The sequence below is a fragment of the Blennius ocellaris genome (genome assembly GCF_963422515.1).
Source record: "Blennius ocellaris genome assembly, chromosome: 13".
In the NCBI taxonomy this organism is placed as follows: Eukaryota; Metazoa; Chordata; class Actinopteri; order Blenniiformes; family Blenniidae; genus Blennius; species Blennius ocellaris.
The window spans coordinates 21,681,995-21,698,740 of NC_137662.1; the positions used below are offsets into that span (position 1 = coordinate 21,681,995).

Consider the following 16,746-nt stretch of genomic DNA (forward strand, 5'->3'; position numbering starts at 1 on the left):
CATGCAAGTTTTGGACTGTTTATAAGAATTTTATCAATATTTCATTGGGGTTTTTTTTTAGCCATCAAGTTCAGTATTTTCACAGCGGTGCCTTGAATTTCTCAGTTTGTCTAGTCACGAGTCCAAAACCCAAAGAAAATTGTCGTAATGAACTTAGACAAGCGGCATTACTCACAGTCGCCAACTCTTAGCAAGAGAATTTGCTTCCCGATTAAAATAAAACCGAAGCGTTCAACGGCTCCAGCTCCTCAAACTTAGTTATTTGCAGTTTCCCCACGTTATATCCAATTTTAGAGTCAATATGTTCAGCATGTAACTGTTTCAGCTGCACTTCTCATTTTGGTTTTGATGAGCTGTTTGACTGATCTGACTTCAGACTGAAAGATTGTGTGTGCGTGTGTGTTTGTGTTAGTGTGTGTTAGTGTGTGTGTGTGTGTGTACAATAAAGCAAACAATCATCTGTGGCGGCTCCAAACCATGTTGGGGTAACGCTCTTGTTGTGATCGTTTCTCAAGAAAACCCACCGAGCCGGCTGCCTCTCAAAATCCCGCGCACACAAACGCGGCACATTTCCTAATTCTACAGTATTTGCCTAAACATTTCTCAACCACGTATCGCCCGACTTGCGTAAGCCGACATTCTCCGTTGTCGCTCGCAGCGGGGGCGTCAGTCGGCGCGGGCGTTTGTTTGTCCCTAAGTTAAAAAACGAAATTGGAGCAAAGGAACAAAACTGCATATGGCAAAGTTAATGGATGTAGGCCTTGTTTTTTTTGGTTTTTTTTGTTTCTTCCAGCACTGCAGCTCTGCTCATAGACTGATTATATTCTCCGCCGTGTTGACAGCTGCTGAATTGCGCTCACCTGTTGTGTTGCGCGTCATCAAGCCGAACAAGTCCCCAAACAGGATCTGTTGACACTCACACAAGGCAGCATGTCATTCTGCTGATTAATATAGAGGGAATGGCTGTGTATTTTTTTTTTTTTTTAAGAGTTTGTTGTTGTTGCTGTGTGTGTTTTGTGTGGTGTGTGTGCTCTGGTGTGCTATTGAAATCCTTGAACGATTGCTGTTTGACTGAGAGTGTACATCAGCTGCAGAACATTCAGTGCCCTTTATTATGGCTTTGGATGGACTGTACTCAGATATTTCACGGTGCTGTTTCTAAATGTGCTGCCGACAGATTGCATCAAAGTACAGTTGATAATTCTGCAGCGATATAATACAATGTGGTTGTTTTTTTGTTGTTGTGTCTTTCTTTCTTGCCTTTGGCTGCAGGCTGAATCCTATTTACTGTTGCTCTACATTATTCAAATGGCCTGCTTTTTTCTGACGGCAGAAACAGCAGTCAGTTTTTTTTTTATTGCATGGAAAGCCGGTTACAACCACCCGCCACCACTTGACAGCTGAAGACAGCTCATTATAAGAAGACCGAAAACCCATGTTTGATGTTTCTACTTAGTGAGGGAGGCACAGCTATATCAAGCTATCCCTCGCAGGCTTTTCCTTTATAAGGAAATACTGTCTCCAACTGGCTGGGATTTGATATGCCTGCAGTTGCAGATGATGTGAGAACTGAATATGGGTAATTGTATAGACAGAGCACTCAGAGAGAATCTGAAACGCGGAAAAGTCTTGTTTGTTTTTAGAATATGGTCACAAAATACCAGAAACACTTCAAAATAATCCGCTGAAACACGGAAAAATGCAGCTTAAAATGCCCCCAAAAAATGGGCTAATCTTAGCATTTCGAGCTCCTCAAAGGGAGGATTTGCCTTAAGAGTTGTTCCTCTGGATTTTATTAGATTGTTTTTCGTGTCAGCTCTATTTTGTCCTCCACAGTCTTCACTTGTAAATCTGTCAGTGTGACGTGAATGAGTGTTATTTCAATGTCATTAATGCACGCACTCTTTGATGGAAATGAGCACAAACAGACAGATGCCGAGTAAATTGGAGATAAGCTCAGGTAAACATCAGAGACCCGCTCTGTGCGTCTGCATTTGTGCCAGTACACATCTGTCCTCCAGATCCCCCCCCCCCCCCCCCCCGGCCCCCCCGTTTCTGTAATAGCCATCTTGCCGCGCACCACTTCGTTCTGTTAGTAACAAGCACTTCAGCCATTAGCCCTTCAAATGGAAACACATTTAAGCATCTCTGCTTCCTTCCCTCCGCGCTGGACTTGTAGTTCTTCGAGTATGCGAGTTATTAAAAGGCTCTGAATCAACCTCAGGAAAAAAAAAAGAAGAAGAAGAAGGTTGAGAGCAAATCTTATTAAGTAAGCCAAGTGAACAGGCTGAAGTATGTACACAAAACCACCAGAGCTCTATTCAGCTTTACCTCGGTGTCAGCCGTGCACATCGCTGCTATAGATTTACATTTATAGTTTCCTGACAGTTCCACTTTGGTTTTTATTGTGCGTCAGAGGGACCTCTGGCTCGCAGCTTTTTCCTGTTCATTCATTACGCTCCCTCTGTAACAAATTGCATTTCATCGGCTCCTCTACACTCCGAAGGTGTAATCATAACCGCCGAGTGCGACCTGTTATTTAAAAGCATACAAATATCTGCGTTCGCGGCGAATGCCAGGCCCTCCCCCCCCCCCCACCCCCCGACTTCCTAAACGCTAATCAAGAAGCCTTAAAACACCTACGTCCTCGTTGACATTGATTTAACTCCTGGCACAAATTCAATTCCGCAATCATCCACATCATCCATATTCATGCCGCTGTAATTTACTTACATTAATGTGCATCCACAGCCGTAAAGCGACTTGACGCACATACCAATCGGCTTGACAAATAAGGACGTTCTGTTGTTTGTCCTGTTTCTTCTGCGCGCTCTGATTTCAATTCTGATCTTTGTCCTGATTCGAATGCTATTTTTTACCCACTAATGACCCTGATTATATTCCCCTTAGTGACAGTGGCGCAGTGATGCAGCGCTTTACTATTATTCTCCTTTTAATATCACAAAGCTGGCTTCATTTGATACGCCTGTATGCTGTTACTGCTATAATGCTGCGGCTAAATACCTGCAGCGACATGGCCAGTCTGCATAATGGCGTCCTGTTATTTTGATACTTTTAGCTCTCTGGATGTTTGTTTTATTTATTTATTTATTTTTTAATATCAACAATGTTTAATAATATAATGGGGCTTTGATGGTACTCCTAATGACAGAAATTGCTGGGGAAAAGAAAACATTCTCATGAGCTGAATTGTTTTCCAAAATGCTCCGTAATTGTTAATTGTGTTGTTTGTTTTGTTTCGTTTTTTTTGGGCTGATCTTTTAAGCAGAAATTGGTTGTGTAATCGCTTGCAGACCCCAGTGGTTCACCGGCGGGCCTCAGATGTTTTAAAGAGCCCATCTGCATATTTTTTTGGGGGCCGGGGGGGTTTTTTTTTTTTTTTTTTTTTGGAAGTAATATGTCGAGCGTTTGTTGTAACTCTCGTTTCCTTCTGCGCCGCCTCTTTCCAGCACGAGGTGATCGCGGTGTCTGAGAAGGTGATTGTGCGGCTGGACGACTTGGCGAAGTGGACGGTACCGGATTTCTCAGGATGGGCCAACGGTCTGAAGGCCGAGCCCCTGAAGGCCTCGGTGCTCCGCGAGCTGGGGACCAATGGGAGGAGGGAGGCCCTCCACCGCTACAGGGAGAGCACCCTGACCAGCGGACTCAACTTCAAGGATGTCCAGAGGGAACGTGCACAGCTAGGTGAGCAGAAGCGTCAATGTATTCCACTGTTTTCTTTTTTTATCTTCTTTTAAAGGTTACTGCAGTGTTTTCAGTTGCAAGCGGTGTCGAATGTTTATGCATTTTGTGTCCCGCGTTCGCCATAAATCACCCGACGTTTATTGTCTTTTTGCTCGGTTTAACAAGTGTTGTCTTGACTGGAGTAATTCATCAGCATGTAGTTGGAATTACTCCTGATATAATGAGCCCAGAATCACACAAATGGAGGCGGGCTCGAGGTAATGGCGGCGCGTTTGCCAGCAATATTGCCATCTTCCAGTGTCACGGCTCTGTTTTTGTCTTGCGTGTGACAACAACAAAGACTGCATTGCAAGAAAGAAAAAAAAAAGAAAAGAAAATCACACAATTCAGCTGGCAATGTCTTTAAATAATTGAGTCCAAGCAAACTGCAGTCTAAAGCACCTCCGATACCTTCTTATCCATCAGTTTAGATCATAATTGGCTGTGTAGCTCTGCAGCTTTAAAGACCATTGCCATATGTGTGTGTGTGTGTGTGTGTGTGAATGGTTGTCTGGTGTATTCATCATGTACTCGATGCCATTAAGCGTCGGTGAATGCCGGATTCTTGAACCGGGCTCTTGGGTTCTCACTACACCATTAGCAATGAATCAGGCCCAACATAAAGCCGCGTGTCTCTGCGGATGACTCATCCGACGCAAATATGAAACTCTGGCATTTGAGTCTAATAATCAGAAAGAACATTACGTTCCCTTTGAAGCCGTTTCCCACTTATTCGCCTCTGTCTCACAAGGCTGTGATGTAACGCCTAATGCCGATCGTAGAGGTGGATTCACGCCGCAGCAAACATGCCTAAAAATACCATGTTGTGTATCAATCGTGGAGATTTCAGCTTCAGGATTTGCAGTTAATTCATTTTTAATAGCCGCTTCATACCTAAAGCCTCGGTGGAAGTGAAACCGCGACGGGCTGAGAAAAAAACAAAACAAAACAAAAAACTGGCCTTTTTTCCGTGGAAAATGGTGATTTATTGATGACTCGTGTCGTGTTTGAGCAGCGCAGGGTCTTCCGGGAAGGGAAGCTGTTGTGTTTCTGTGTGATGCCATAATGCCCTTGATTAGTCAACATTGCTTGAATCTCATACACAAAAAAAAAGGACAAGAGGATCAATAATGAATGCTTTGTTGTTATTCCACTAATCAATAATGTGTGAACGGGCTTGCGCGTGTGTGTGGGTCTGTGTGGGATTGCTAGTTCTCATAAATAGACGTGTCAGCTTGCGTCTCAAATAATATCATGTTCCACATCTTGGCTTTATATAAATGTGCTGTATCGTCCATATTTTATAGATGTAACCGTTGTCAGTTTAATAACCTGATGATAACGCCATTGTCACTGAGAGGCTGTGTGTGTGCGCGTGTGCGTGTGTGTGTGTGTGTGTGCATGTGTGTGTGTGTGTGTGTGTTTGTGCATTGCTAATGAGCAGCGCTGCTGTTAATGACTCCATCAGGCTGTTTCTAAATGCACTTGTCACTCCGATGGGACACTCCGCCAGAGAATCTGCCCACTCAGCAGAACGGGCTCAGACTCTGGCAGGGCACCAGAGACATGTGCGCACACACACAACACACACACACACACACACACACACACACACACACACACACACACACACACATATACTTTGGCACGCACACATACAGACGCGGGGCCGCGCACGCACACCACGCTACACATCGGCAATCAGTAGTGTGCACTCACTTATCCATTTGTTTGTTTGCTCGCTACATCTTTGGCGTGTGTCAGTTGTTGACAGTCTAACAATATGAGAGAGAGAGAGAGAGAGAGAGAGAGAGAGCAGAGAGAGAGAGAGAGAGACGAGAGAGAGAGAGAGAGAGAGAGAGAGAGAGAGAGAGAGAGAGAGAGAGAGAGAGAGAGAGAGAGAGAGAGAGAGAGAGAGAGAGAGAGAGAGACGGATCACTTATTCATCAAGGCAAATGAATGTTAGTCTGAGCAAAGGGTTTGCATAGAAATATGAAATATGCCACTGCAATGCTGCTGACTCCCAAAATGAAATATTCATACCACAGCAGCAGCAGCAGCAGCAGCATCAGATCAGATATAAACGTAGCCTTAAAGCGTCCCGCAGCCGAACGTCCGTAATTCAGTGTAATGCGATGACTCATAGAATAAACTGGCATTTTTAAGGATGCGGCTCCACTTTCAGTCATTTTTCTCTTTCTGATTGTGCAGTAATTCGCTGCAACGGCGAACGACGCAGTCGCTGATTGTTGAACTCTGGCTGAAGTGTAAGCTATGTGAGAAGAGTTGGATTGTTCCCCCATAACAGGATACTGCAGCAATACCACAGCCTGCACAGAAAACCATTGTGAGCTAAAGAGCAATAAAGTGTGCCATTGTTATCGAGGGAAACAGTTTTTTTTCTTTCTTCTTCTCCAATAGTGTGTCCTAACTTTTCCTGGCGTGCCGCCAGTCTGAATGAAGTGCTCTGTTATGTATTTATGCCTCACATGCAATTCGTGGAAAAAAAAGAAAAAAAAAAGAAAAAGACCCAACACAAATGTGTTGGATGACAATAGGTTGTTCTTGATCTGTATTACACAGCAGGGGGGCAGAGGGGGGGGGGATTTACGGTTGGGAAAGTGAACAAAGCTCGACTTGTCCTGTCCTCAGAAGTGGATAAAAACTGAAACCAGAGACGCCTGCGTGAAGTAATTAATTAGAAACAGGTGACCTTCGCCGCAGCGCTGCAGCATCGACGGGTCTCTGAAACCTTCCAGGCAGAGAGATGATTGGTATCGTAATTCAAACTCCAGCTTTAGTCGGGGGGCTGCGTGTTTTACAAGAGCCACATACCAGGAATAACATGGCCTGTTCCTTGACTTCTCTTAAAAACGGTAATATTTCTCTATATATGTCGTTTTGTGGAGTCCATTAAATAGGTGAGATCAGTGTCGAAGGCGTAATGTGACATTTTTACTATATTCCGCGATGTAATTTCAGCTTTTTCTTCAAACGACAAACACAACTATGATGTCGTGATCGCAGCAGTGAGTAATTATTATCAGTTTTTTACCACAACGCTCCAAAATCGAAAGCTCTGCGCGAGGCAATTCAAGTTCATCTTTTAATAAAAGTGTCCATTTAAGCTTGCCGTCATCCGTCCCATTTTATATATATATATCTCACTCCGTGTACCTGCTGAGTTACCGTGGGTGGTTTTACATCCCGCCAGTTCACAGTTGGCATTTTCTTGGCAACGGACTAAAGTATTCATAACACGAAACTTCTGATCAGCGCTACAAGTCCCGCCGCACGCCAGCATAGAGCAGGAATAGATTTTAAAAGGGGCGTCTAATCGCTCGACGTTCTCTCACTACGGCGCTGAATAAATACAATTTGTTACGTGCTTGACCAGTTTACGCCTCCGAAGGAACACAAATAGTCCTCAAAGCAGTTTTTTTTTTAAAAGTTGCAACCATGTGTCGCGTCAGTCTTTTATACTCTGAGAAACGTGTTTGTTGTAGCTTTTTTTTGTTTGTGTGGCAATGTTGGGGAAAATAATAGAAAGTACGTTATTTTTAACTGTAACAATGTGGAGGGCATTGAGACTGCGTTACAGAAGGGGCGGGGCTTAGCTCAATAGCAACTAATAGATATGATGTGAGCTTAAACTAGATTATCTTTAAATGAAAAATGTAATTAAATGTAGGCCACGGAGACAATTACGGAAGAATGTTGGATAATAACAAGATCTGGAGACTAAATAATGTGTTTAAAAATCTGGAAATATAAAAAGAGCCTACTTATAGGGAATTTTAAGACGAGATCTGTTGAGCATCGTTTTAATGTATCTGTGAACCTTGTCTAATTTATTTACTGTAAAGGTGTAATCTTCATGTATTTAAGGTAGCCTACCCTCAAAACACATGAATACAGATACACGTAGAGTAGCGAGCAGGGCTTTAATTCACAATAGATCAATTCTGATCGTTAACGTTACAAACAAGACCTTTGACCTTTAGAGTAGAAATGTAGAAATTTAAATCTATAATCTACATGTAAATAGCTTCTCAGAAATTAAAAAGAAAAAAAAGTACATTGCTGCAAATTGACTTCCCAGAATGCACACAGCTAATGTGCTCCTTCGAGCTCGGGGAGAGTGATGCATGGTATTTTGCACTTCTTATGTAATCTGTAATGTAATTCGCTTAATCAGTAATGCAAACTGTCCCACTCAGTTTATCTTGTATGGCAGTGAGCATTAGAGCTTCTTTTTACAGTTCAATCCACCGGGGATGGCTTGCCAGGAAGTTTACATTCTGCCCCTCTATCTCTCCCCAGAGGACTGGCCTGATTCCCTTTTTCTTTTTCTTTTTTTTCTTTTTTTTCCCTTCCTTCTTTCATTGCCGCCTACCGAAATTGGTTTCTGGTCGTATACTAGGAGGCCGAGCTGTTTTAGAGCTGTATCTGCTGATACAGTTTGTTAGCTTGTGCTGAGAGAGAAACGGGGAACTGTAAAAAGAAAATAATAAAAAAAAAAATTAACCACCCCCCCCCCCCCCAAAAAAAAAAAAAATAAAGGAACTTGCACACAAAGGATGACTGCCACTCGCAAAATAACCTCAATAGGTTTTGTGTCTCTTCTTCCTCTGAGCCTCCGGTGTGGAAGTCAGTGAGCAGATTGCGAGTTGAGATGATACGATGGAGGGGGGGGGGGGTTTATTATACGAGGTCGGTGTTCACGACTCCTGCCCTCGCCCGTGGTATCCTCTACAGCCAGTCCATCCGTCAGCGCTGCCCAGAAAGACATTCGGACAAGGAGAAAGTGGCCGCCTCGTGAACATCACAGGAAATAAAAACCAAAGATCAGAGGTGGAAATTGAATGGCTGGCGGAGTTTGCACGATCTCTCTCGTCAGCGCCCCGGACAACCCTGAAGTTGGAGGAAGCAATAGAGAAGATGGACAGATACAGATGCTAATATTTGTTAAATATGAGCTACTTGCTGTTTTGAAAGCTGCCGTAACTCTGAATTCATCCATTTTGAGTGCAGTGACGGATCGGACGTCGGGGAAAACATCAACGTTTCCCCGAGAATACACGGGCAAGTAATTGTCATTCGAAGAAGTTCGTCATACAGCGCTTGAAAAAAACCCCAACATAATTTATCTTTCGCATCCGATATCTCCATCAATGTCCAGAGTCAAATTTCTGGTAATATATGTGAATCAAAGTGCACTCTGTTGTGAGTCGGTGTGCTTGAAATGAATGAATTTATGGATTTTCTTCCCCTCTCTCCTCCTAATAATCGCTGACCTCCATTATACCATGTAGGCTGTATATTTCAGGTAAGCACTTTACATTCATTTTGAAGGGTGCTTTGGCCTAAAAGGAGGTTTTATTTTTTTTTTTTGTGGTTTTTTTTCCTACACATCAGGAGCAGTTCTGAGTGCAGTGTCTTGCATAAGAGCACTCGAACATGTGAACAAGAGGAGCCAGGTATAAAAGCATATACCCAGTGATAAATGGCTGATGTTCTCTACTGCCTAATTAGAGAAACCAACATGAGTCCAAACAGTGTTTCCTGATTTAGGGTCGTTGGAAGTAGTTTAAGAAACGAATAACACACAGTTTCAGTCCGTCACGCGTAATTCAGCAAATATATATGTATATAAACTATATAGATGTCAGTTGGATAAGCCAGATTTTTAGATTTATTACTCTTATTCGGATTGTTTTATCTCAAAAGCGATGAAATTTTATTCAAGAAATCAAGAGTTGCAAATTCAATGGTAGATTTTACTCGTATTCCGTGTTTTTTTTTTAACAGCTTTCAAAGAGGTTTTATTCTGTCGGTCGTGGAGAACTGAAACAGCGTTGCCTTTTACCTCGACGTATATTATGTTTCACATTTGAAATATCAAAACGTCTTAAAAGGGTCGTGAATTATTAGCTCCTGGCCTCTTTGTGTGTCTTTTTTCTTGCTTAAAAGCGAAAGCGGCTGCATGGATTTTTCCTCCAGTTTCGTCCCACGATTCAAAAAAGAAATGGTGCGTATTAGTTTTAATAGGCATCTCTACTTGAAGGTATGAGTGTGTGTGTGTGTGTGTGTGTGTGTGTGTGTGTGTGTGTGTGTGTGTGTGTGTGTGTGTGTGTGTGTGTTTGCTAAATGTTTCTGTTAATGTTTCCGTGATGGTCGGGTGACCCGTGCGGCTTCCTCGTCAAACGTTAGCTCGGTTATGGGTTAATGATGAAGCGGGTAGAAAACACGACACGGGGGGCACTTTGGCTGTGGAGTGTGAGAGTTTTTAAATGTACGACAGAGGAAAGTGAGCTTATATAATAAACGGGCAATGATTCACATGACATTGAACGTTAATTCAAACCGCAACTTCAGAAGGACGTCGCAAAATGACTTCCTTGGTAGTTTACTTAAAGGCCTAGTGAAATGTAAAACACTACTTTGCAAAAAACGATCGTTTGGGTTCTACTTATAAGGTTTCTCTGACTCTGCCCCACCACTGTTGTCGCATAACAAAGTTATTTGAATTTTGAATCTCCAGCCGAGGAAGTCGGGGGAATCCTTCTTCGTGAGCGTGACGTCAAGAGTTGTGCAGATCTCGATCTGTTGTGTTTACATTGGCTTGTTTCCCTCTTAAATATCGAAGTTTTAACAGTGTTTTGAAGTTATAGTCGGCGTTTTATGAGCCTCGATGAAAGATTGAGCCTGGAAGAGACCTGAGAGAGGAGAAAAGGAGCGGCTAGCGGGAGCCGCTAGCTCGTGCGGCTAGTAGACGATCAGGTAATACCTGGACTCATCTTCGGTGATTCCGCGCAGTCGGAAAAGCGCTTCGACGTTGATCCACGAAGCCGGGTCGTTCTGCCAAAAGTCAGGAGCCTCAAAGCCTCAAAGGTGAAAATTCAAGGTGAATTTTCATTTCACTAGGACTTTCGGTTTATTTATGTGCGGAATTCCTTCTTTGTTTCCCTCAGGCTCTATTATTATACCCGTGGCGGAATAAAGAGTAGATTTTAAGTCTATTGACAGACTTTTTTTGTTGACTATACTTAAGATTGTTACTTCTATTGATTGAGTTGAGAGGTACGGCGGGCCGGGGGGGGGGGGGGCCACGTCGCAGCATCGGGGGCTTCTTTACGGCCTCGCCCATTCGGCGACGGGACGACTGTATTTCCTTTTCGATGCAACATCTGATCTGTATGCCCGGCTTGGCACATACACGCCGAGTCGATACCCTGACAATATTTCAGTCGGAACATTTCAATTTGATGTAGAGGCGAGATTCTGTCCCATTTTTTCAGGGGCTGTTCGGAGCGTCGCCGAATGTTTCCGCGGGTTGGAGCCGGCGATAAGGAGACAGACAGATGCTGTCTTCTCATGGTTGATTTGTCTCGGTGACAATACGGGGGGGAATATTTGGGACTTTTGAGCGTCGCTATCGCACGTGGAGCCGCTTTATGTTTCGAAAGCGACGTGCGAAAGGAGTAAAGCGGTCTCTTGGAAAAAGATAAAGACAAACAGGGTTTGCCGTGTCAGAGGAGTAATGGTATGTTGTGACTCTGATAGAGGAGGAATGCCACGCTTTTTTTTTTTTTTTTTTTTTTGTAAGACACACTGCCACCGTACTCCTCCGTTCAGAGCATGTGGCAGATTGTATCGTTTGCACTTGTTTGCTTTCCGCCCCTCAAACATATTTACTTCCCCTTCTGCTTTTCCTTTTTTTTTTCTTCTACAGAACTAATTCTAGAAACTGTCTAAAATCTCTTTTGAAGTCATTTAATGGAGTGTTTGTATTGATTATGTGCCTTTCCTACCCCCCCTTCTCTTTTCTCTCCTCCTCTGGTATGTCTTTTTTTCACTCTCTCTCTCTTTTTTTTTTTGGGGGGGGGGTTTATGGCAGTATCTTCTTCATTATGCTCAGACCTGTAGGAGAGAGAATCACAAGCTGTTTTTCCTCACTGATGTGCTCATATCATTAATTCCCTTCTGACTGTGGCCTGGCCGGAAGCCAGAGAATTCTAAATCTGTAAGCAGTAAATTGTGTGCCGGGGTGGAAAAATCTATTAGATGTTTGAGCATGCCTCGAATTTGAATGGGAGAAAGAGAGAGGAAGACGCACTGTGGGAGAAAGAGAGAGAGAGGGAGAGAGAGAGAGAGAGAGAGAGAGAGAGAGAGAGAGAGAGAGAGAGAGAGACCACCCAACACCCGAGCCGTATCCTGTTATGGCTCACACCGTAATCAAATTCAGCTTCTTTGGACGGCTTTATTCATCAATAATTTGTGTTATTTTATTTCTGGAATGTCACATAATGTGTTTTTCGAGGGAGGGGGGGGGGGGGTGGGGGGGGGGTGCACAGGGTGGGAGGAGGAGGAGGAGGAGGAGGGGGAGGAGGAGGGGTGGTACGAATCCTGGTGGATGGTTAAACAATGAGAGCGGCCTCAGAGGAAATGAAGAGCTCCATCTCTCCATTAGGGAGGTCTGAAACAACAGTTGTGTCTCTCTTCTCTCCATTAGTCAGGTCTGGAACAACAGAGATGCTATTGATGTGACCTCCGCCGAGCATCTTAAATAGACCGAAACCGAGCGAGGCGCTTTCATAACACACCGGCTCGTCTCCAGCCCCCCCCCCCCCCCCCCCCCCCCGGACCGAGTTTCCTCCGCGTATTTTGTTTGATATTAAATCATAATTTCCGAATAATGCACTAAGCATCAGAAAGCCGGGGACCTGCATGGATGAGGAGGTTTTATCGGAGACAGATCTGCGTTCTCTTCTCCAAACAAATTGCGTGCTTGTTCCAGTTAGCCTGACTCATCCCGAGGTGTTACCCAACCGGCAGGCTTTCTTGCGGAGATTTCTATATTATCAGAAGTGATGATCATCTAAAGTATTACGGCGGCATTAATATTGCAGCCTCCCCCCCCCCCTTGATTTGTGTCTCTTTCTGCGTGGCAGTTTCACATTCTGCCGTCAGATAGATGGATCGGGATGATTCTGTGCCGCTCCGTAGGCATTCAAGACATCACAGATTGTACAATTAATAACTCTGCATATTTTATGAGCATGCCAGTCCATCTGCTTTATGAATGCATGTAAAACTGTCCTGCTCTGGACGCCCTGTTGTGCCCATTAAAGGGACTTGAAAGTCAAATCAACTACACGAGGGCAAAGCACCTGCGTGTGCTGCCTTTTAGTATTTACTGTGAAAGAGTTTAGAGACGAATATATTGTTGTTGTTTTTTCGCTTTTCAGTCCCATTGCATTCATCCCATTGCCGCTTTAAAGGAATAAAATAGTTATAATTTGTGAATTCGCAGTTTAAAAAAAACCCTAAAAAAAACATCAACTGCAGCAATAATCATTTGAGCCTGACACAGCTTTTGCTCATCCTTCATTTGTACTTTTTTTTAATTTTTTTCTTGATTTTACTTGAGTTAATACTTTCTGCTATCAATAGACTTCTTTCATGAAGGCACAAGAACATAATTCAGACTATTGGATTCCTTGGACAAGTCTTTTTAATTCAATGCCACGAATAAGCCAAAGATTTTTGTTTGTGACCAACGTGTTGTTGCACGCGCAGTCCAAAAACCCACATTTTTCATCTGTTTATTGAATGAAAGCGTGTTTAAAAGAAAATGCCAGTTCTGACTCCCAATAAAAGCAGAGCCTGAAATCCTGGCTCATTATTCCCAAGCTTTTTGTAGTTGCATGATTTAACTAGTCCGGGGCTGTGCACGTTTATGATAATAACTTTTAACTGCTACGCTGCGTGAGGGTGTGTGTGAACACTGAATAACCATTTAATTCTACCGTGGCATTACAGTGTTGGAAAAACACTTTCGCTCAGACCTGTGCCAAGGTAAAAATAGCTTCCGTCGCTGATTGCAGTTCAGCCTCCTCAACATCCACTTAATATCTTTCATAATCTGTAAGGCAGAGGATATATACACTGTACAACACACTACAGAAGGTACACTTTTAGCCTGGCGGGAATCACAGTGTTCTTTTCACAGCGCAGGGGTAATGCCGTCGTCTCTAAAGGTAATTGCAAAGAGAGCTTTGATAGATTCCAGACCTTTGGTAGGAGCAGTGTGTGTGTGTGTGTGTGTGTGTGTGTGTGTGTGTGTGTGTGTGTGTGTGTGTGTGTGTGTGTGTGTGTGTGTGTGTGTGTGTGTGTGTGTGTGTGTTGCATTGTCATGCATACCTCAAGGGAAGATAATTGCCCTTAACGCTTTTTATTAAATCAAAGATCTCGAAAGTGACGTAATTTGCGTTTGTAAAATATCCCGCTGCAGATGGTGTAATATATTTTTCTTTCTCTGATACGCTGGCCGCCGGAGGAGTTGGACGAAGCGCCCTCTCTGCAAACAATAGATCATTGATGCCTCGCTGTCCTCTTTCTCAACCTGTCAGTCCATTTCCTTGTTATGTGGCGGCCCGAGGAGCACTTGGCAAAATGAGAGGCATTCAGCCAGTCTTGTTTCTCCCCCCTCCCTCCAACCCACTCTGATTTTCCTGTCAGCCATAACTCAGGGAAAAAAAACACAACAGTTGTTTCATCCAATGTGTCAGAGTGTAATATTGGAAGTTAAACAAAAGGCCAGTCGCAGATTTACTCGCTTCCCGCGAAGGTGAGTCACATTTATCTCGATGGAGATAATCGTCGATTGTGGGAAAGACCAGCTGCATTCAACGCTCATGAGAAGAAAATGAAGTCTTGGGACACACCCATGTTAACAGTCAACACACACACACACACACACACAAAATTAAACTGGCGAGTTCTTGCACAAACAAAAGCCCTTGCCAAATGATTTCACTGATTCATGTTGTTTTCATCTCGTGTCATGTCACTGTTTTGTTATGTTGTACACAACCGATCTTTCCCTAAGCAGAATGAAATAAAAAGCCCAAGAAAGACTAAACAAAATATAATTTACTGTCATTTTCATTGTCACACCATACGTGCTTCATCGTGAGAAGTAATATCGAATCCAGGCGTTGAGTGACCAGCGGACATAAACTTGTTATCGCGGCAAAGTGCTTTTTTTTTTTTTTTTCCACAGAAGTTCTTATCTTTCCTGTGCCATGTCAGACAAGCAGCCACAAACGTCGTATGGTCGCTGCGTCACAGCGATTGCAGGGCTCTGGGTAAAGCACGGCGTGGAAGTTTGCCACGTCCGAGGTCGCGTCCTGTCGTCTGGCGCGAAGGACTTTAAAGCCAAGCTGGCTTCGGTTTATAAGAAATTAACCTGCTTGGTTTCGCCAGATACTGGGTGTGTGTGTGTGTGTGTGTGTTTTTTTTTTTTTTTTTTTTGGTGTTTGTGTGTATGTGAGAAAGGGTTTGTGTAGTACTGAGCTTGGGAACTTCAAACAGAGATCATTAAGGGCTTGCGGAGTGAAAACAATTGTTAGTGGTTGTTGTTTTTCTTTCTTGTGGCGCTGCGAAAATGTGTAATCACAGCTAATTGCACGGCAAACTATGCGAGGGAAAATCCTACAGATTGCATCTCTGGGATTTGCTTTTGTGTCTTCAATATGCTTTATATCCGTGATAGCACATAAACAAGGAACGCGAACAGATGGCACTGGTTTTTAATGACATATTGCTATCTGTAACGTCTCCCTTTAAGCCACGGACTAAAACGTCTCCCCCTAGGGGAGCGAAGCGCTCGAGTTGTTATCATCCACCGCTAATGTCAAGGCTCTTCTTCTTCTTCTTCTTCTTCTTCGCCACATTGTGGAGCTCCCCCAGCTAAATAAATGCAATGTAAATTGAGCATTGTGCGGCGTTGTAATTATTGAAAGGGGTTCCAGTTGGCTTAACTGTACGGGCTGTTTATTTAAAGCCTTCCTCCCCCGTCCTGATCTGATGATGGAGGGAGAGAAGTTCTTATATAATGGCCGGAATTTTACAATGGAGCCATGCTGGATGACGACAACACCCACTACCTCCCTAATATTTCCAACAACCCCATCCACTCGCTCTCTTTCTCATTACAGTTTCACCATTGGGAAACTGTCCCAAATAGCCTTGAGTGTTCTTCTTTTGTCCCCCTCCTGCTCGTCCTTTACTGAAAACATATTAAATCATGTTTCCTTTTGCACAGTGCACGCCCTGAGAAATAAGTCTGAGTTGATAATGAGGGGCCCTTCTTTGAGGAAACACACACAGCAACTTTGATCTAGAATGGCATGTAATTCCTTGCCTGACCCAATTCCCAATCTCCCGATAAGATGTTGAGTTTTTTTTTTTTTTTCCGCCTCCCTCTCTTTTTCTCTTTACCCCCCCTTTTTTCTCTCTCTCTCTCTCTCTCTCGCTCTAACCTTGGAGCAAGAACTCCCTCAAATAGGAACTCGCTGTCCCATTAAAGATGCATTTAAAGCCAAACATGCCATCCATTCCACTCTGCCGGAGAAAGGACTGTGTGCGTTTGGAATCGCCGTCTCCTCTTAACACCGAGCCACAGAGGCTCTCCACGTGTTCCTCTCGCTCCCGGTCGCCGACCACCTCCGATGATCTGCGATCGCAAGCTTGCTCGATTGAGTTTGTGTCGGACGGAGCGGCGTGACAAATGAGAGTGGCCGTCATAGCGGATAGGGGCGTCATCACCTGGGTGTCACAGCCTCTCGGGCTTGTTTGAGGAGAGGTGAGAGAGACCGGGAGAGGCTTCAGGCTTCAGGCTTGTTTGTGTCGTCCGAAAGGGCAGCTGCACTTCTGCAAAACCAAAGACAGTTGATTAAATTAGTTCCCTGTGGTATTTGCACATTTCAGGTTCTTGTTTTGTTTTGTTTTGGGTTTTTTTTTCCCCCAATCTCAGAAGTGACTGCGCCATAAGTGGATTGACCCCCCCCCTCACCCCTTTACCAAAACTCAGCAAGTAGCCTTTCATTAGTCAGAATGCAGCCGGGGACCAGACAGCGAACAGTGTTTAGGGCCAATCCATCACTGCGCCGAATGGGGATGTGCACATAGCAAACTAGTCCTCCTCATTCTAAG

General features: G+C 43.8%; 1 protein-coding gene across 1 annotated transcript in view; it reads left to right on the forward strand.

Moving 5' to 3' along the window:
* Positions 1–3,418: 3,418 nt before the first annotated feature.
* Positions 3,419–16,746, forward strand: part of arid5b (AT-rich interaction domain 5B) — a gene marked incomplete at its 5' end in the record, with an annotated part of 76,712 nt that continues 63,384 nt past the window's right edge. Inside the window, 2 exons of the mRNA XM_080507459.1 lie at positions 3,419–3,427; positions 3,471–3,705. Coding sequence (XP_080363585.1) covers positions 3,419–3,427; positions 3,471–3,705 — 244 coding nt within the window. The remainder of the gene's footprint in view (positions 3,428–3,470; positions 3,706–16,746) is intronic.